At 38.9% G+C, this 21,879-nt stretch overlaps 1 protein-coding gene across 2 annotated transcripts in view; it reads left to right on the forward strand.

Annotated features, from left to right (window-relative positions):
• The window catches only part of ak5 (adenylate kinase 5), a 101,678-nt gene that overhangs the window by 27,564 nt on the left and 52,235 nt on the right, over positions 1-21,879 (forward strand). For both annotated transcript variants that reach the window (XM_075482878.1, XM_075482879.1), the window contains exons 6-7: positions 8,351-8,542; positions 21,156-21,246. In XM_075482878.1, the coding sequence (XP_075338993.1) occupies positions 8,351-8,542; positions 21,156-21,246 (283 nt within the window). The remainder of the gene's footprint in view (positions 1-8,350; positions 8,543-21,155; positions 21,247-21,879) is intronic.

Raw genomic sequence — 21,879 nt, forward strand, 5'->3', positions numbered from 1 at the left:
CTGGAAAACTAATTTCTTTGAAGTCAAACATTGTGGTCACTTCGTACCTTAGTTAACGCACTACCTTAAAGAAAGAAAGCTTTTCTTCTTCTTTTTGTTTTTTTACGCTGAAGAAGAAGTAAATGCTGTAGCAGATACTGAAGTTCTCAGTTGCTAAGAAACATCTTTATCTCTATTCGGAATCTAGTTTCATATCTGACACATTCAGCGAGCCCGGCCCCAATTAATCCTCCTCCAGACCCATGTTGATTACATGTCACATGTGGCCTCTTAGTGAGCTGCAAAAATGTTGCAAAGAGAAAAGAGATGGGAAGTGACAGGGCTCAGGGTGTATGTCATTATATGTGCACACTGATGTATTTCTCCCATGTAATCAAATCATAGCCAGCAACAGAAGTTGTGAGTCTATATATAGACGAGAAAATTGAACACAGAAAAACAACTGCTGACGTGAAAGAAAAAAAGAGGGCATTATGGACGTTATGTATAATAATTTTGGTTTTCTGTTTTTCCACCCAGAAGTATGTTGTTCAGTCTGTAAATGCAAAATACAAAGATGATCTGTATTGTTTCACATTCTGGAGGCTGCGAGCAGCACTTTTACACAGTTTTACTAGTTATCTAACCTAAATTAATTTTCTCCTCAACCATCACTCAGCTGTGATAGAAATGCTGCATAGTCCTGAATGGGCTGCTGTTAAATGTCCCAGTGTAGCTGCTGAAGACACAAATTGAAATTCCTCTCTTCATCATTAGAAGCAGCAAAGCGCTTGTAGGCCGCGATAAGCGCTCAGAGAGACAGGAAAGGAAGAGGCTGAAGGAGATGCTGCTGTGATTAAAGATGAAGGAGCCAGACAGACAGAGACAATAACAAAGTTAGAGAGTCTGGAAACTTTATGCGAACGTTTTTTAAAACTACAGGCAGAGAATCAACCATTCATATTTTAATGAATTGTGTTTACACGGATATGAATTTGATATAATGATGTGTGAAATAGTTTTACTTGGGAAAATGAAGTGTTGTTGGGTGTGTTTTTCTAGCATTGAATTAGTGCATCAAATTCAATCAAGATGACAGTTCTAGAGAAAATGATTGACATACTGTAGCTTAAGAATCTTTTTTATGAACAGTAGTTAAGCTGTGAAAGGCTGACTGAAATGCAAGGCCAGATTATTTATCGAGACTATTTAATACAAAGGCTATCCAAAATGCTTTATATGAAAACCTTTGATTTAAGAGAAGTATAAACAATTAAAAAGTCTTAATTATTTTTTCCAAAAATCAGCCTTAAAAACTGAATGTTCAGCAGATGAAACATTTTCCAGGACCTGCTGGTCCTTGAATTCAATTAAAGGCTGAAATTAAAGTCAGTACAAGGATCTATGTGCTCTCTTTTCCTGGTGTTTGACCGTATTTTAGCATTTTGAATGAGTTGCAAATGTCTAATGGTTGCATTTCTAAGTTGTAAGCTTGAAGAAAATGTTTCTTAATTCAGCCACTTCTCATTTTTGTTGTATTTTTTATTTAGGCTATAAAATTCAAATCCTAATAAACAGTTACACATATAATAATTAAATAATTAAACTAGGTGTTGGTTTTTAGAGCTTTACTGAAAGGAAACACTTGCCGTACTTTTTATTTCCATATTTTTGTGAATGGTTCCTTTGCTGCAACCATTGGTTGTTGTCTCTTGAAGCAAAGGACTAACGGGTATGCAGAGCTAAAATCTTTTGGAGAAAGCTCTAGATAAACATGACTCTCATCTGCAAAGCTGTGACGGGCAAGAATAGGAACAAGGAAAAGTACCTACACAACAATAATACTAATTGATCCTTGTAGGACTTATTTTTCTACTGTCCAGTTAGAAGTTTGATCTGAACCTCATAAAGAAGTCATCCACAGTATCAAATGCTGCACTAAGATATAAAATACCAGGTGTTAGACTTTGTGAACCCTTATTAAAGCAAATCAGTTTTGTTGCTGAGACCTTATGTATGTGACCTTGAAACACAAACTCTTGAGCAGCTTCAGTCCAGAAAAAAACAAAGAAACAAAAATAGAGGGAGAATGCAGAGACCTCTAAACGGTTAAATAGGATATACTGACTTACCAATCATCATCATGTAGTTCTTATTCTGATTGTTTAGTATTTTATCCTCTGAGGACCCACAGCAGCCATTTTCCTTACTCATCCCATGCTGCCACTTTGCCCTTTACAGTATCACAGCAGCCGTTTATGAGCCGCAGCAGTGGGCCTCTACAGCAGTGCTGCTCCCTTTATAGCCGCCCAGTGAGACCGTCTACCCCTTCATCCTCCCTTCAAGTCTTTTCACAAACAGATCTGGAGGTGGCAAGTCTGTCTGTTCGTCCACTTCTACCTGCCTGTGGGGGTGCCTAAATCCACAACAGACACACACATTGGTGATTCTAAGTTGACCCGAGGAGAGAGTGTGAGCGTGAGTGGTTGTTTGTCTTGTTCATCTCGGTGTGGCCCTGTGATGAATTAGCAACCTTTACCCCGTCTCACACCCAATGACAGCTTGGATAGGCTCCAGCACCCCCCCAGGACCCTTATTAAGCGGGTACAGTATAGAAAATGGATCGATGGATCTAAGAGAATTTATCACTTTTCTTGGGATGACTTGCATTTGTCCAGTACTTTCATGTTCAGTGAACTTCACAGGGTTTAGCCATGTTAAGTAAGACTCCAAACTGGTTTATAGGCAGATCAAAGGGACTGTGAACTGTGCAGGGAAGAACTGTACAATAAGTCATCACTTCACATTAAGAGGAATAGAAGGATTGCCCATCAGTCTCTTCGGGTCCCTTGAGTTACAAACTAAAAAGTTTAAGAAAAACATTGCTCGCCAAATAATTTACATATGTATTGTCATAGTAATTAATGTTCATTACTGATTTAAGAAAATTCCACAAAACCACAAAGTTTAATACTTTAAACTAGCCTGTTAGCAAGCCTTGCTCAGTTTGGTTTGGCTATTGCTTGTGAAGCTGTTAGGTTTAGATTGTTTTCTTGCTGAAATATCCACATGGTAAATGACTTGTAAACATTTTATCTTTGTTTTCCAGTATTTAGACTGGTTTATTATGAAAACCAGACGATTAAACCACCCATCCATTACCTACTCACTTTATCCACCACATGGTCACAAGCAGGATGGCTGTTGGCTTGAGCCTCTCTGTGGCTCCTTTGAATGTAAACAGAAAGTATTTGACTCAGGTTGTAATGGGCTGTTTCCACTATTATGTGTCTTTTTATACACTAAACAGGTTATCAAAAAAACAGCTCTCCACTTAGAGGTTTTATCACAGGCTGCAAAGCATGTTTGTGGATAGTTATTCATGTGTGTTTGCTTGAACAAGTTATAGTCAAGTCATTCACAGCGATATGCCTGAGATTAAAAATCTGTTGTTTTCCCTGAGAACTGCTGGATGGGGAATGTCGAGGGGGGGAGTCCTAGAACAGTCAGGTTTATGCAGGCGGATGTCAGATAGTCTAAGCTACAGATGTTCAGAGAAGCATATGAAGGTAAACAACTATGGACTGATGCACCTAGAAATGTAGTTCTTTATATGCAGTGGTTTCGACTGGTATAAAGTATTTGTTGTTTTTGAATAATTTCTTGTTGTACACATGCTTCTGCAGATTTTTGCTTTAAAAAAAGATGTTATCTCTCTTTTGCAGCTTAACAGGAAGCTGCTTGAATTACTGCCATACCATTGGTTTATTTCTCCGCTCTCTTTTACAGTAATTTATTTTTACTTTGATCGACTTTAGTCAGCAGAACAGTCCTAATAGGGCCGTGGTGGTTGGCAGACGGATCAGGTCAACTTCAGCCCTGAATTACACCTTCATTAGGTCTGTGTGTGTGTTCATGAAACGAGGCCTATCATGTGTTTTCCAGCCCCTAAACAAAAGAGATAGCATCATCGACGGCACAGCCGGCTTAAAAATAACTCAACATGCAGTTGATCTTTTTCCTCCCATGTGATCTGAAGACAGATATTTTAATGATTAATACATCTAAAAGCTTCTTGTGACAAATGACTGCAATGTCCAACGGTCCATCCACATCAGCAAGACAACCTGAGAATAATATAAGGGCATGCGCATGGTCGCTATGGAAACTAAAACTTTAATTTGCAAGCCTTAAAGTACGAATCCCGTCGCTGGAGTGGCATGCGCCCCAGTGGATGCCGTTTGAGCTATTTTTGGCTCTGGCATTGCGCCAGATCAAATGGAGACTCTGGAGTGTTCATCATGTGTGTTTCATGGAAATGAAACAAACGGTAGGAAACCAAGCATCAAAGTATGAATTGCAATAAGCTTTTAATAGAGGAAAGATTCCAGTGGTGGTGAGTTGAATGAAGAGTTTGAGGTATGAAGGATGTTTGACACCCTGTTAAGGCAGACTCATAAAAAACAAATGACTTCCTTTTCATGCTGCTTTGCATTAGAGATAAGAGCATTCTCAATTGAGCTCTAACACGCAGCACACACGTATGTCCCCGTTGTGCTCCTTATTATATTGCCTCACTATTGCTTACTGTTATAGAGTAGCGGCAGAGTTCCTGCTTCCAGTAGTGTAACAGATACTATTGATACTATTGATAGTGTCAGCAAATCACTTTTATTATAAAGTTAATTGATTTTATTTGTAATACTAATAACAATACCAGTCAGGAGGTAAAAGCCATCTGAGTGTCCTGGAATCTGGTAACGGGACATTAGCATTAAATGGGATGTGATCTATGTGGATTGGGCTTGCTTTCTAAAGATAAACATAAAGTGAACATGGATGAGGTAATATTTGTTGCTGGACAAGTTATAGCTGGATTAGTTCATGTAATGCAATGTTACGCCTGTACATGCTTCCACTTAGTAATATTAATTGACTGCAGAACATCCTTTGTCACTATTTGGCTCATGTTATATAGTTGTACCTCCCACTAAGATCTGGGGACTTGCGAAAACCTTTTCGTGGACTCTCTTGAAGACATCAAGAGTTAGACGTTAAACAACTCCCTTCAGCTTAGCAGTTTTGTGCTTTTCTTATGGAAAAGGACACCAAAAAGGATCTCTAAGAAAATATATATTCAGCTGTTCTGAGAAGGCAGTGCAGGAGTGTTTTTTTTTCTTCTTTCTAATGGAAATGACCATTCACACACAACATCTTGCCTGTGCCATGAGAAAAGATGGAGGAAAATTTAATTTAGGCAGTGGCTGAGAAACCAGAGCTGCTTATTAATGTTTACAGGGACAAAAACAGAGTGAACCACTGAGAAGCACAAAACAGCACCTTTCTGAAAAAGACATGCAGTCAAAGATGTTTCATATAGGCTACCTTGTGTTGTTTGGTCTTTGGCAAGGCAGAGACTTTTTTAAACACCTTCACATTTCTGTTATGAAATGTGTGTAAAATATGTTGTTTGTGATTTAAACTAAGTCCTTTTCAGGCACAGTTATATCACTTTACGAAATGTTATATCACTTTATAACTGTGGTTTATAGATGGCTATATCAACAAGTCGCACTTCCAAGACTGGACGATTTGTTTTTGTTTTTTCACATGAAAGGTGAGGTAAAGGGGTTGGGAACCAGAGATAGGATCGCTTCCCATCTAAAAACCACCCTAATAAATATGTGGGAATTATTTTTGGTTGTTTTGGTCAAAGAGTCATTGAGTGGCCACTTTACTGGATTTATGAGGCCACGCGTAAAAAATCTGTGCTATTTTTGATTCTGAGCTCTGCTCTGACATTCAAATTGGATGTGGTACTGTCAGATGTTACTGACCATTTCTAGAGCTGATCCAATTCATGCTTCCATATAATTAAAAATAATAAAATTCATACTATCATTACAACTCATTCACATTATTGTAATGCCCTGTGTTTTGGTCTCCTTTAGTTATCATTAACTGTTCAAAAATGCAGCAGCAAGGATGCTGACTAGTACAGAGGATAGCCAACACATCACTCTAGTTCTTTCCTCATTGCCATGGCTGCTTAATTCTGAAATTAATATATAACCATGCTGATTACTTTCAAGGCTCTCAGGGGACAGACCCCCTCTTATATCGCAGACCCTCCATTGCACTCAACTCCCAGGTAGCTTAGATCTGGCTGCAACCTTTGAATCAGTATGAACTCTTCAGTTCTGTTGTGTCTCCTTTCGTTTATGGCAGTTTATTTGTGTTTCACTAATAATCGAACAACATGAGTCCATTTATTTTGTCACAACTTATTTTTTGTGACGAACAAAAAAATCATCTGTGCAGAGGTAAACCAAAAAAGATTTGTCAGAACAATGGAACAATGTCAACTCCACCGAACATGTTGTGTTCTTTCAGCTCATTGTTTTCTTTCCCTGTTTTGTTAACCTTGTTCCAATAGAGAGATTAAGTTGGGGATAAGGTAGTGCTAGTGGTTGAACATTTGGCGGCAAATAAGCTAAATATTTGACCATGTAGTTACAGGAGACCAAGTCAGCACGAGAAGAGAGCATGTATTTGGAATTGTACTTCTCTTAGACTCAGAAACTCAAATAATTTAATTATGTTGTACTGCTCCTGTACTGACAAGAAATAACCAACAGTTTGCTCATTACAATTTAGCTTTGCAAAGTGTGTGTTTACAGCTTACTTCAAAAATACATTGTCATTCTCATCACATACAAGGTGAGATATCCTTTGCTTTCACGTTCTGGTGCACATGGGAACTGCTCTACAGCTGCATGTTAGTCGTTGTCTTTCTGTGGCAGTAATCGATGTAGTGGCTGCATCAATTGTAAACTGCAACTGGAAAATGGCAATCTTTAGTGCTGGCATATCACTTAGTGACAGAATGGCATAAGGAGGTCAGAAGGGAGGAAGGAACTGAATTCTCGTTTGAATCCAATCTTGACTTTGCTCTAATTCAATAAGTATCTGGTTAAGGTTAGGAAAACATCATTGTTCAGCATTCAAATACACAATAAAAATCTATTCATTATTTTCCGTGTTGCCATGGCAGCGCATCCTGGTGACAGTGATGTCCAAACATTCAAAACAATGGTGCGAGCTGCTGGCCAAGTGTCAGCATGTAATGCCTGTGTGCATGTCATTTAATGTATGAATGTCTTCTCCTTCAGTCTGTGATGCTCTTAGTAGTCCAGGCTTTTCTTCTTCTACTTATTAATGTGATCATGAAACACATTTGGCTTTCAGCTGCGTGGTGGCTTGAAGGCACGCCTCAAAGAGTGAGCAGCTCTCTCGCACTCTCCCATTGACACCAGTCTGCTGAGCAGTGAGATCATAATTGATTTTCTTTAGGCAGCAGACCTTAAAGAGGCAGGAGCTAAACCTGAGTGTTTCACACAGACGGTGACAAGTGTTGCTGCAGCAATGTACATTATGAGAAAAATCATGTTTTTTGTTTGTTTTTTTTACATTAAAGAGCTTAAGCATATTCTACTTAACTTTTGAACCTGTAAATGAGGATAATACGTGCTCCTTAACTTTCTTTAAATATATGTTCATATTATCTACATTGAAGTGGTTCACAATGTCCTTAGAAGAAGCCCACAACTGATATGAAACAGGAAAATATTAAACAAAAACTATTTATTTAGACAGGTATTCACCAAAGAAATTAGAGTAACGAGTAACCACTGTGATAGTCACAAATGCAGAAGATGTGAGGTCGTGTTACATCATAAGATGTAGAAATACACTTTATAAATGGCTTCAGTGTGATATCTAAAATTAAAACTGCCGTCACAGTTAATCAGTATGATCGCACCAGTTGTGTCATTTGCCATTTCGTCACAAAAAGCATCTACAGTCTCATTCTCCTCTGTTTACCAAACATAATATGAATAATAATGATTACAGTAATGATATCAATATCTTGCAGATTATGTTCTTATTTTCCTCTGGGAGGGTGTACAGTATCAACTTGCTGGGTTCATGATCCAAGCTGTGCTAAAACTGCTTCCTTGCAGCTGCAGCTGCTGTTTTCAAGGCTACAAATTTCAGTCTTCAAGGTGATTCAATACAGTGAAATGAGTGGGCTTGCTTCAATTTTTACAAAGGTCTTAGTTTGTGTTCCCTCTCTCCATACCTCACTGAGATGACGTCTTTACTTTTGTAAGAACCGGAGTTAAAATGTTCCTAACATTCTGACCTGACCACACTGGATTGAAAATGAGAGTGACCTTAGCTGCTGTCCTCGTCACTTTGCATCAGTGTTCAGCTCAGGGTCAGATTAGGACCATCACATATGAATTAAGGTTTATCTGAGCCATGCAAGACTCGCTTTAATGGCTCCACACACCCTCCGTCTCTGCAGATCTGCACTCCGGACCTGGTGGTCTTCCTGGCCTGCACAAACCACCGTTTGAAGGAGAGGCTGCAGAAGCGGGCTGAGCAGCAGGGGCGACCTGATGACAATCCCAAGGCCATTGATCGCCGCCTGACCAACTTCAAACAGAACACCATTCCTCTGGTCAAGTACTTCCAGGAGAGGGGTCTTATTGTGACGGTAAGGCAGGAGGAAAATGATGCACCAAATGTTAGAAATGAACCTAACATGCATGTTTTTGGGCGGTGGGAGGAAGCCGAAGTACCCGGAGAGAACCATGATAGATGGATATATTTCCCTTTAGGATAAATTAAGCATTTTCTTTCATTTAATTCTTTTTTCCTTTTGTGTTTTTGAGCTGATTGTGTGAGGTTTAAAAATGTACATTATGTAAGATTTATATGTGAACTGAAAGTGACGGAGAACCAACAGGTAATGTGAGACAAAGAGCTTTGAGAGTCTCTTCGAGAGTCTCTTCAGTCACCTCCCTATTATTTAGCACCAAATCATATATTTCAAGCTTTCCACACAGTTCTTGTTAAAAATTGGATGTAGGTAATTACAGGAATTTCACATGACATACACATGACATCAGGTTTTTCTTTTTTTTCATTGTTTTAGACTCATAGTTACAAATATTCACTTCATTGAGTTTTCATTAATCAACATACATTTTCTCACAAATACAAGTTGTTGGAGAGTTTCTTCTATTCACTCAAAACAAATTCCCAAAATATTCACTAAGTATTCAGTTAAAGCACCTTTGGTAGCCATTTCAGTCTCTATTTTTCTTGAAAAATCATCTTTCAAGCTAGACACACCCTTGCTTTGGAGGTTTATCCCATTTTTCTTGGCAGATGTGTTTAAGCTCAGCCAGGTGAGAGGGGGTCTCTGCAGCGATGCTATCCTGTTTCACATTCAAACTCTGACTCTGGTTGAGTCTCCGGGACTTGGTTCAAGTCACTGCCTTGCTGACCCTTTGCACTTTGTAAAAGGGGATGGCTCCACGTTTATGTGAATCTCTCTTTTCCTCTTTTCCAACGAGCTTCTCAGTTTCTCTTTTTGAACTTCCAAATGTATATTTCAACCTTTGTTTCTTCAGATCAGGATTTTGTCTCTCATGATGAGTGAGTTGTGCAGGTGCAAAATGCCTTTGGAAACTTCCCAGCGGGTTGCCATGTGCTTTTAGTGAGGAAGGGCTTATGTCTGTGAACTCTACCATGTGGGCTTGATTGGTGGTTTGCTGCACTGATGGGGGTGCTGTGGGTTTAGCCATCTTCACAAAAGAACTCAGGACCTTAATTACTGTGACCAATGACTTGGAAGTTACTCATCTGACCAAAGCCATTCATCCTTGATTATCCTGTTTGGTTCTAAACCTTTTCAGTTTTAGACTGATGGTGGCTTCAGTGCCGAAGGGCACTTTCTCTGCTGCGATCTGAGATCTGTGCCCGGACACAGTCACATCTCACAGGTCTACAGACATTATCTCAACTTCAGGTCTTGGATTTCATTACAGAAACATAAACCATGAACCGTGAGACTTAATATGTATTGTTGTAATAATACGTTTTTGTATTGTTACTGTGTAGATTGATGAGTTAAAATAAATAGCATCAAATGTGACAAAATATGCGCGTTTCCATGGGCACAAGGTGTAGCAGTTTTCAAAATCGTGGCTCAGTGGACAGTGTGTAGAAACCATTAAAAGAATATATATTATTATCTAATTAACAGTCAGTGCATTTTCCCTATGACTGTTGATCAGGATAATCTCATCATTTTTTATTTTATTTTTTTTGGGGGTGCTTTTTGTGCCTTTAATGGATAGGACAGTTTAGAGAGACAGGAAGCAGGGGACAGAGAGGGGGAACAACATGCAGCACAGGGCCGTCCAATGTGGGACTCGAACCAGGGCCAGCTGCAGCAATGACTATAGCCTATTGTACACGGGGCGCCTGCTGTACCCACTATGCCACGGACCGCCCCATAATCTCATCTCTAACCCCTAAACTAAGTAGTTCTTGATTCTAGACATAGTCGAAAACATGGAAGCTGGGGCACCGTATAGCTCAGCTGGTTAAGCAGGCATCCCATGTTTAGAGACTGTAGTTCTGGATCTTGTTCTGAGGACCTTTGCTACATGTCTTCCCCCCACTCTCTCTGCCACCTTTCCTGTCTACCTACTCTCAAATAAAGGCCACTAGCACCCAGAAACCTTGAAAAAAAAGAAAACAGGTATTTCAGACTGTAGCCCTGCGGTGCCTTTCAGCCTAATTCTAAAGTTAAGATGCCAACATGCTCACAGTGACCATGCTGAATAAATTACAACAACATGTGTTTTTCTCTTTTTGAAGTGGGTTTGTGTGGAATACTCATGAGCTGTTAGTATCTTCCTTGTAATGACCCGCAGTTAGAGTGCTTTCAGTTTGGAGAATGAGGGAGGAATTCTGACAGGAGCTGAGCTAATAACTGCCCACAAGGCAGTCAGAGAAAAGTCATCTCAGTTGACCCAAATCTCATATATTCATAGCACTTAAAGCAAATATCTTACATAGTGAATTTTATATCATGTCACTTTTGTATCAGAGAGTTGTTTACATTGTCACTACTTTCTCAAGTCTAATGGAAAACACATTCAACATGGCAGTCTCATCAGTTGTCAATTTAATGAAGATGTTATTGGCATTAGAGAAAAAGTTGAAGCATGACTGTCAGCAGTAATTTAGAAGTTTATGTAATTGTTGAAGAGATATGTGATTATTCTTATTGCATAGGGGATGTTTGTTTGGATCCAAACGTGCAGATGTGTACATTTTGGTGACATAACTGAAGAGAGTCATTGTTACTACACATACACACAAAGACAGAGCAGCAGCATGAAATACAGAATGCTGCTGTTGAGGTCTCAGTGTGGATTGGGGACCTCTCGGATCTCCATCAGACTTTGTGGTTTGGTGCAGTGGAGCATCAACTTACCCTCAATGTGTGCAAGTCGAGTGCTAATTAGAGACATTGGCTTCTGCAACCAACAGCCTGCTCCTCTGGTGGGAGTCTTATTGATATGTCTGAGTTTCAGCCAAACTCATCTTCCTTGCAGCAGAGGGATTACTTCATAACTTCTCTAACTGTATTGCTTCTGAGAGGGAGACTTTGTTTGCATTGTTATAGCTTGTTTTGTTTTTTCAAATCAACCGTGCGGGATAATCTCTGTGAATCACACAAGAAATCAAATGCTCTGCAGATGTTATATCGGGAATTGGTCTGTTCTCTACAAGTCTGTTAACACATTGGATTTCTGCTTTACTTTCTTCTGTGTATTACAGCTTCTTTACATTTACTAAAAGATTATTACATCTTCTATACTACCTTCACTGTGTTCTTTAATGTTAGGCTCTGGTTTCATCCTTGAAACTCATGTCAGTCGCTAATGATTTGCTGCTGCACATCCATTCTTTCATCCTGCAGTTTTCTGACTCACTCATCATGTTTCCAGAGGCTAACATCAGCAGGTGACACCACTGTTTTTCACAGAGCTTACAGTTTGACAGGCAATTTCTTCTTCTTTTTCTCTTTTTTTTTTGGGGGGGGGGGGTGGTTTGTTTGTTTTCAAATACACTGGCCAGCATATCTGCAGACTGTGGAAGTTTCTGTCTCTTCTGATCCTCTTGTGTGCAATATGTTTTTCTTTTTTTTTACCTTTGGGAGGAATGCCAGTGTGATAAATTAAATACAGTATTCTGTGCATGGTGTATGTCATAGTATTTGAGGTTCAGTACATTCAGCAGATTTTTGGATTGTGTCTCCTTGTGGATTTTTGCATCACACTCTCCACTCAAAGTGGAAATATGAATAAAAAATTATTTCCACCCCAGTTCATGTTCAAATCATGCTGTACCTCCTTTGCTGTCCATCAGAAGTGAGAAGTTAAGTCTCTTTTGTTCCTTTTTCCTTTCCTGTTAATGGCAAATGTCTGTCACTAGCTATATAATCTACTTAAGAACTAAATGAGCTGGTTATGCTCTACTCATAGTTTCTCATATTTTCTGATTTGGAAATCCAACTTCTCATTGGCATTCTATACATTTTTCCCAGTCACAAGTTGGAAATTCTGATTCTCCCATTTGTCATTGAATGCAGCCCTATATCAGAATAGGCTATTAAAAATATAAACTTCTAACATCAGAAAAACAAAACAAAAAAGGCATTTATAAAGCCTATTTGTGACCCAATAATTACTAAATTTTAGTGGTATTCTAACAAGCAGGGAAGTCAGTATATTACTTTATCTGTGGCGCCATGCAGCAAGGTTGTGCCTCAAAGACGGATCGGCACCAGCTATCCATGTCTGAATTGCAGACGAGGGTTAGAGAAGAAAATGTGGTAATTGAAAGTTAAATAATTTTGGTGGGTGGTAGCCTGAGTTTGGTTTGCTGTGTGTGTTAGTGTGAGCTCTAACACTATCTACTGTTATCACTCTCATAAGAAAATTATGTGCTTCAGCAAAAGCATGATCTCAAAAAAGATGGATCCTTTAAAAGATCATTCATTAAGACCTCAGGAAACTACATCAACATGTCTCCTTTAAAATTAATTTTTTAATCATCTAATAATTTTTTTAATTATTGATCATTATAGCTGATATTTAACCATTTAATCTGTTATTGATTTCTTCCCTAAAAAAAAAGGACAATAATTCACATGGGAATGAGAAATACATTTAAAAAAATCCCCTTTTATGAACTACAAACTAGGGAATTCATTGAAATTTTGTTTTAGAAGCTGTAAACTAATAAACAAACCAATTCAGAAACTAGATCTGAAATTGCAGTTCAAAAGAATCTGAGGGCTGCCTTTGTGATTTAGTTTTTGGCAATAACCCTTAAAAGTGGAAAAAAAAAAATGTATTGAACACATTTAAGAATTATTCCAACAAGAAAAAGCAGCCAGTGTATGACTGTTATACTTTAAATCAAGAGCATTTTACATGTTGAGACAGCAGCAAACAGCTCTTTTAATGTGAAGTTATCTTTGTTTTTATGGAAGCTCCTGCACATGTATCTTTATGGTGGTGCGAGTCTCTGCTGGACAGTGAGGAACAGCCGAACTTCCACATTATCATCCAAATGAAAAGATCATGTTCCTCATCTATAACGCCTTCGACAAAGAGAGGAGAACACTCAATTTGACTCTGGTATTCCCAGAACAGAGAACTCTTCCAGCAGCTCCAAATTAGTTTTACTTTCAATTTTGGCTTTTTCATCTGGACCAAGAGTCTGTATTTCTTGTGTAATTTTTTTTTTCAAGGTGCAGGCAGGGCTTTGAACTCTCAAGCATTGGGAGTGAGGCTCACACAATTCGCTCTCTCATGGTCAAATGCCACACATCCAATTTCTTATGCACTAGTGATGTCACGGCATAAAAATAGGAGGCTGACACTCTAAATGCAGACAGAAAAGAGCAGCTGTCAGGAAGAAATAGTAAGGTTTTCAGAAAAATCAGGAAGAAATATCCACCATAACCACTTGCATAGCTAATTTATCCGAGCTGGTCTTGGTCCCTCCTTGTCTCTCAGATTTAAACAGTGACTGGAGAACTTTATTTTATAGTGCTGGCTTATCAATAAGTGAAGGAAGGAAGGACGGAGATATACATTCCACTACCAAACAGTGACAAGTTTTCGAGTCTACGATTGACACTGCTGCTTTTCCACTTTCTTTTGTCTTTATTTTTACATCCAGTCATTATTTTGTCTTCTTTTGCTCTACAAATGTATTCCACAATGTCATTAAGAATTAAAAGACAGTTGGTTAAGGTTAGGAAGCCATCTTAAAATACACAGGAAAATACATTTTATTGCAAAAAGATTTGCTGATATTTTCCACGTTGTCATGACGACACAGTCCATAATTCTTTCATGACCAGCACTGGAAAAGCCGCACATCCAAAAGGGACACTTTTGGGGTGTTTGAAAAGGACACGGTGAGAGATCCGGACTAAGTGAGACGAGATTGAAGTGAGAGCAGTTTGTTTGATAAGATGTGTTTCGTAACCAGATTTCATTCATCCAAGAAGACGTTAAACATTTTATCAAACAAAGAGTGCTGCTATGCATTACCATAAAACCTGCAGTGGACATATTGAGGTTTCACGTTGCAAACAAATGTGTTTACTTTGCATTTGCAGACTAAAAACGTTGGATTTGAAGGCTGAAGTTAAAGAGAATTATCAAGAAAAGACCTCCAAAGCTATGGAAGAGAAATGCATCATTTAAAACTACAGGCTTAACTGCCAATGCTTTAAAATGCTTTGGACTGTCTCTTTACTTATTGTTTAGTTAATTAATTCTTATGTGACCAGAGTCTTTCTGTACGGATGTAAAAGTAGAGAAACATTTCCACTTTCTGTAAATGTCTCCACAACCTCTGCATTTCCCACCTGACTCGACTTAATTAAGACAAAGTAGCGTCGTTAAGACGCAGTAAAAGAATTTCCCTAGAGTGCTGTCTGTTCAAAGAAAAGCATATAATATTCTCTTTCCTGTTAGATTGTCTCATAAAATATCATTCTCAAGTCTATCTTGTGATTTTTAATCAGTCCCAGCGCTGTTATTCGGATATCAATGATAGATATCATCAGTATATATAGTCTCTTGAGGATTTGCAGCTACACTCTCTTTATGTATCTTAGTTTAATACAGTTTAATGTCCAAACAAATTATTATATTCATTTTAAGATAATAAAAAGGCTTTAATTTCGTTTTCCCAATCAGCCCGTTTTGAACTTTTTTCTAGTATTTACTGAAATGATATAGCTGTCTCTCTCGTTGTTTTGTCTCTACATGTAATGGGAGTTAAACTGTTGTTGCCAGGCAACTGTGAATCAAATCTGATCAAACAACATCCACAGTGCAAAACAACAGCATTTGCTGAATTTTTGAGACCATCCTCCAATGGAAAAACCTTCAGGAAAAGGAGGTAGTCCAGAGATGTCGTTACAAAGGCCACGCAGAGATCAGGGTGGATTGATGGGTCAACAAAACACTCATGAAACATTTTTCATTTCAAGTCGACAGCCAGTGTTTCTATTAAACATCACCGCATTCTTAGAAATATACTTAATAGTGTAACAATAATGGGTTAAAACCAGATATTTCATGTTAACATTTTGATCAGTCACGTTTGCCACGATTACCATAACTTAGGAAACTACTTGTTGATACTACTTGTTTTTCAGAGTAATCTGATCATTCTTGCTGAACACAAGATTTTTCTTGTGATGCTCCAAATATTCGAGAGCAGTTCTACACCGAGCAGATTTTGACCGCAGGCAGGCCGGCCAAGCACATACACTCTATACCTATGAAGCCACGATTTAGGAAGTCATGTAGAATGAGGTCTTGGTTCTGCTAAAATAACCACCAAAAAAACACTATAACTATGGACACTGATGCACTCCTCATCATCAGACAGTGGCTTTTGCACCTTTCTCTGATAACTCCAGAGTCTCTCATCTTTGACACGTGGAACTCGACGTTGGTTGATCCAAAAAGCAGCTTTTTACCACAGAGAGCTGAAATGTACCCAGACTGGGCTTAAATGCAGAGTAATAGTGCAGATCAGCTAATGTAAATGCAAAGTCATGCTAACTGTAATGACAAATATATTGATGAATTATGTTGATTCAGGATTTAGTTTTTTCAGTGGTGAAGCTTGTTGCTGAGGTAACAAAGCTCTCATGCAAGCAGTCTCACGTGTTTTTGTAGAAACAGGAATTTCCTTTATCTTTAGACCTGTGAGTAAAATAAGTCTGCTGTCCCTATCTGGGTGATTTGAACATTGAGAGCTTATCGATGGTTTGCCCTTCCTGTGAATTGCTGTTGCCACTTTCTTTTAGGCTCTCGCAGTGCGTATCGGACAAACCGTGTCACTCCTTCCTCATTCTCAGTGTGCCTCTGGCTTGCTACATCTTCCCTGTAATCACACATGTTTGACAGCTTGGTAATCAAAAGGCTGGTCAGGAAAAAAAAAAACTTTATAACAAACGATGTCCACAGTGAACGCCGGGGTGATTCTCATTAGAAGTTACACTTTAAGAGCTCTGCCATGTGTGCAGTCCCAATTCAATTTCTGATATGTTCTCTATCTAAATAACTAGTTATTGCTGTTAAAAACAGTTAGAAATGCATAAATAAAAGCTTTCCAGTCAGCCAGTTATCATCAGTTGATAACAAATTATGATCTTTACCTGAAACTGGTCTGATCAGAGTTTACCACCAAATTCCTCAGGCGAGCAACAAGCAGTTTCATGACTGCTTTGTTTGAGAGATGCAATCCACAGCAGACACTTTAACACTGCTGTTCTTTAAAGATTAAAACCTTGACAGCTCAAAATGTTATTTTCAACCACAGTCAGCAGCTGTTTTCAGAAGGGGCGCCAGATCGAGTAGATAAGACACAGTTAGAGATGAGCTGGTGAACAGCTGCAGCTCCACGGGGGATAGGCAGCAAAAACAGAGCTAAAAGAAAGGGAATATGAGACTTGAATCCACCAGGTGAACACAAAAAGGACTCTTTATGGTGTTTTCACCAGTGGGAACATCACTGGTTTAATCCCTGGCTTGTCCAATGTCCTATCTTGCGTAAGACATTAAACTCCATTAATCTATCCATCTGTGAGATGCTGCCTAATGGAAAACAACAGCCTGGAGATTTGTTACCATCCCATAATTTACAGCCAGGGTTTGTGACACTTCACGTTTTGGACATGAGGGCAAATGTACTTTTCTCTGGGAGACTGGGTTGTTGGTTGGGTTTATTCTGTTTGTTTGCAGGATTAATCAAAAAGTTGCTCACTGATTTGTTTGAAAAATTTACAAGAGATCAGCCAGTTAAGAGTTATCGACTTTGGATGTCGAATCTCCATCCAGGATGTTTTTCAGTACTCTGGTTTCATCAGGTTTTCACAAAATTGATCATTTTCGGGAACATTATCTGAGGAAGTAAGCATAAGAAATTGTCAAAGTGTCCAAATCAACAATGATGGAGAAATTAAATATATATCATCGTAGCTGAACTGAACAACATGTAAATGTTCTTCCACTTTCTTTCAGCTCTCTGACCTCGTATGAACGTTGCTGGTAAAATTTCTGAGTTACAGAAAAACTTTATTCTGATCGGATATGTTTCTTTGGCCCGTCAGCAATTATCCCAGGTGAACAACACACAACTGCTCTGACTGATGAATGCTATAACATCTGAGGCTCAACTGCCAGGCCTTTACGTTTCAAAGTAACCTGTTCATTTTAAATGTCAGCCCCAATGTGTGAATCCGTAACTCCACAAACTGACTGAGTCAGAACCCCACAACAAAAGTAACCGCCTCCATGTTAAAGCCAGCAACCAGAAGTTGCTGTGAGGAGGGATGATTGTTTGTTGAGGCAACGGGTGAAGATGTCCTATCCTTGTGGGGAAACAGACTGATCTAATTAAGTATATCAGCTCCAGCTCCCTGCCAGTGTGCTGTTAGATGCCACGCAGACATAAACAAACAAAAGACAGCTCCTGCTGCCTTTCCTGGGTGTCTGGAGACTGTTACAAACTATTTTTCATTATGAGATCCAGGGGAAAATGAATAACACTGTCATGAATTTGAACATTTCTCTGGCTCTGAAATACAGCAGGACTACCTGAAAATAGTACTCAATCCTCATATCTATTTAAATTTTATTCTATGTCTGTTTCTATCAATAAGTCAGCCTCATGTCGCCACTATATAACCTCTAAGAATGTTTCTCATGAATTTTCGTGGTGAGCAGGAGTCTGTTCAGCTCAAACTTTTCAAGACTGATCAAACACGCTGTACTGGAAACCGAAAAAAGCTGCATTAAGCTGTGTATCAAAGACTGATTCAGCTGTTTCCTTTAATCTACTTCTCCTTTTGAGATCTTTGAGATTATGGATGATGACTTCTATTTCACTTCCTCCCACTTTGATAAGAAGACACATCATTTTTGTACTTTTTCATTTTTGTACAATTCTTTGGAGGCATTTTTAGCCGCACTACGACGTCTGTGTGTTCGCACTCTCTCGTTATTGTATTGAGAACTGATGTCTAAGAACACAGCGACATTTGCTGCCGCCCCTGTTCATTTCAAGATGATTTATTTTAAATTTAGTGTGGAGATTTTTGTATCAATATACTAATTCCCTAATTGCGTTTGTTCTGCATTTAGATTTAAAAAAAAAAAACAGTCTTAATGATGTGACCCAGCTCAGCATAAACAACTTTTAATTGACTGCTAACATGCGAAAATGATTAACCTTCTTTCCTAGAAATGAGATAAAGTGTAAACAGTGTATTACGACATTGTTTTACAATAACACCTTTGTACTGAGATTTGTTTTTAGATTGAAGCAGGAGGAGGTTGTGGTAGATTTGTAACTAGATATCATTCACAATCAGACTCTTATTTCTGGCTTGTTTAGGAAACAAAACAGTTTTGTTAAATGGACTGTACTGACCACTCAAAGCGCTTCTAACACTACGTGCCACATTCACCCATTCACACACTGTACGTCTTAGTCTGTGCATAACTACATGCTTCCACACACATTCATACACCGGTGGACGCATTGGAAGGCAACGTGAGGTTCTTGCCCGGGGATGCGTCGACATGTGGCCCGAGTAGAACCACCGACCTTCCCATTGATGTGAAACTGCTCTTCCTCCTGAGCCACAGCCTGCAGCCCTGGGTAGAAGTTATATATTCACATCTGTATGAAATCAGTACAAAGACAACATATTATATGTTCAAACTAAGAAATATTAATGTTATTTGAAATTATATATATGCTTACTTTGAAATTTATCCCAGTGACATGATTTAAAAAAGATGGAACAGGAAATGTGAGCCATGTTTAATATGCATTTATCTCTTGTTTGCTGTAGTCATGAAAGTGAAATGTTCTACCCTTCCGCTTCATATAGGATTTCAGCAGTTTGGGCATCCCTTGTTTTATTTTTCCTTCATATCGGGCCAATGTTTCCACCATTGACAGGTCTGACCTGCAGGCAGGGCACTTCAGCACTCACACCGTTGCGTATGCTGTTTTAAATTTTTTTAAATCCATAATTTTCAAGCAGAGCTTCAAATTTACATTCCTCAGACCACAGGGCAGTTGTTGATTTCACCTGAGTTCATCTTAAATCAGCTTGGGCCCAGACGAGGTGAGGCAGTGTGTCTAAAACTTATTTATATCTCTCCAAAAAGGGGAGAAAAAAAAGGTATATGCTATAAAGCTATAGGCAGAAATGACCTCCTGTATAATAAGGACTGGTTCCTTATTGCAGCAGACCTGAAGAAGCCTCTGACCTAAGACACTGCTGTTTAATCGCTGTTTGTAGAAGTTTGTGAAGTGTTTTCCATCATTTTTAGCCACTTGAACAACTTTATTAACTTCACAATCAGCTCCAGAGGTGTCCCCAGTACAGAACCAGCCATCTGTATCAGTCTGTTCAGCTTCTTGGTGTAAGAAGTATCATTTTTTGGTTTGTGAATGCTTTGATGAACTGGGTTACCTGGCCCATGGTTTTTTAAAGTATTGTGTCTGTTTTTAATGCAGCACGGCTTGGATATCAGACATGTTATCTACAAACATAGAATTATAGAATCAAACCTTAACCTTTCACTCTCTTGCTGGACCTCTCCCGGCTTTTTTTTTTTAAACATTCATGCACAGTTTGTGTCCTCTGCCTGATGAAGAGACGCTACACTAACAAGTTTTCACTCCAAAAATTTAACGCCGCTAATCCGTCCTTGAAAAATGAAACTCTGAAAAGTCCATTCAGTTTCTTGTCAGAATTAATGGATTTGAGAGGTTTCCTATTCTGGTATCTGAACAAATTCTGGTCACGGAGAGAGTGCATTAAGTCTCTTTTTCTGCTGTGATACAGACAGGGAGAAGTCTGAGCTCCACAAACGGTTTTTGAATGCCACACTCATCGGGGAATACTCAGTCTGATCCCCTCTGCTCCTCTTCTGCAGGTAGACTCAGGGGAGTCTCCCACGCAGTAGACATTAGACAAAGGCTTCTTTTTTTAGGTTGTTACCATGGTAACCTCAGGAGGAAGCTGGCTCTTAGAGGTAGGCTGACCTCCACTCCCACTACTGACATTCACTCATTTCTTTATTTAGTTTTGACTTAGTAACCCCGCTGAGAGTCACACGCCTAAAGATGCAGCAGGAAACGGAGGGTAGGCATATATTCATGACATTTCCATTAGCGCGAGGTCGTCTTTTGTCATTTAGCTGATTGTCATCTGCTCTGATGACGGCAAAATGACAGCCAAGAAGCAGAATAGAGGAGAAAGTGTCCGTATCAATCAGCCTCCAGTTCACTCACAAACCAATTTCAGCATGGTCCATTGGCAAGGGAAGTCAGCCCATCTTTGAATGATCTGAAAGGGACTAACTGACACAGAGGGGGAGCTAATTAACGTAGTGTTATTAAAGCTTCCAGTGTGTGCTGAATACAAAATGACCCGAGTGTGCAGCTACCAGCATCAGAGCTCATTTCCAATGTTTCATCTTATTAGGAGTCTCATTTCTGATGTCACAGTGGATTAAAAGACAAGCGCGGTCACGGTGTTTTGGTCGTCATGTTTCAGTTTCAGGTCATGACTCTTGTGCTCCTGTCAAGCCCTTCTCCTGAACAAAAGGTGATGTGGTAAAGTCATTGTCTTGACAGCATAAACTCAGAACTGAAGATTATTTGTATTTTACTCTTTTCAGTTGGACGCTGACCGGGACGAGGAGGAGGTCTTCTGTGACATCAGCATGACTTTGGACAACAAGCTGTTTCCCTCCAAAGAGCCTGCTGCTGGTAAGATCACTTTATATTTTCTAACCAATGACACCTCTTTAAATGTTAATTATTACGTTCTGCAAGATTATCTTGTTCAATATTTAAGCCTCAGAGAGAGTTTAGGTCAGTGAATCATGTTTGAATTATTGAATGACTGCTTGTTAAACACAAGGCAGACAATATTGCCATGATTAAAGACTTTTAAATAGTTCCTATAAAGTTCCTTATTTCATTTTAGTGTCTGAGGAATAAGCTTTTTCTTATAGACACGGATTGTTTTTCTTATACTGTTCTGCGTCTTTAAAACGTTGCTCCTGAAAGGCAAAATCTGCTCCGATATGTCAGCTGATTGGTCAAAGATGACCAAAAAAAAGTTTAAAACCGTCCCTCATTCTTTCTTTTACGTTTGCCAAACTAGTGGCATTTTGCAAAAATGTGTCAGGCTGATGTTGTTAAATACATGAAGGTAAGTGTGAATTACTAGTGAAGCCATTTGAAGAAGTTCCACAACATTTAGCATGTGTACATGTACAGCTAAGTATAGCTGTGGTTATTGCTTGACTATAAATTAAATTGGACCTCTGTCCTCGTCCAAGTATGCAAATACAGGAGAGGAATCAAGTTAATTGTCAAAGTACGTCATACTGCACA

Source organism: Odontesthes bonariensis, chromosome 14 (assembly GCF_027942865.1).
Source record: "Odontesthes bonariensis isolate fOdoBon6 chromosome 14, fOdoBon6.hap1, whole genome shotgun sequence".
Classification (NCBI taxonomy): domain Eukaryota; kingdom Metazoa; phylum Chordata; class Actinopteri; order Atheriniformes; family Atherinopsidae; genus Odontesthes; species Odontesthes bonariensis.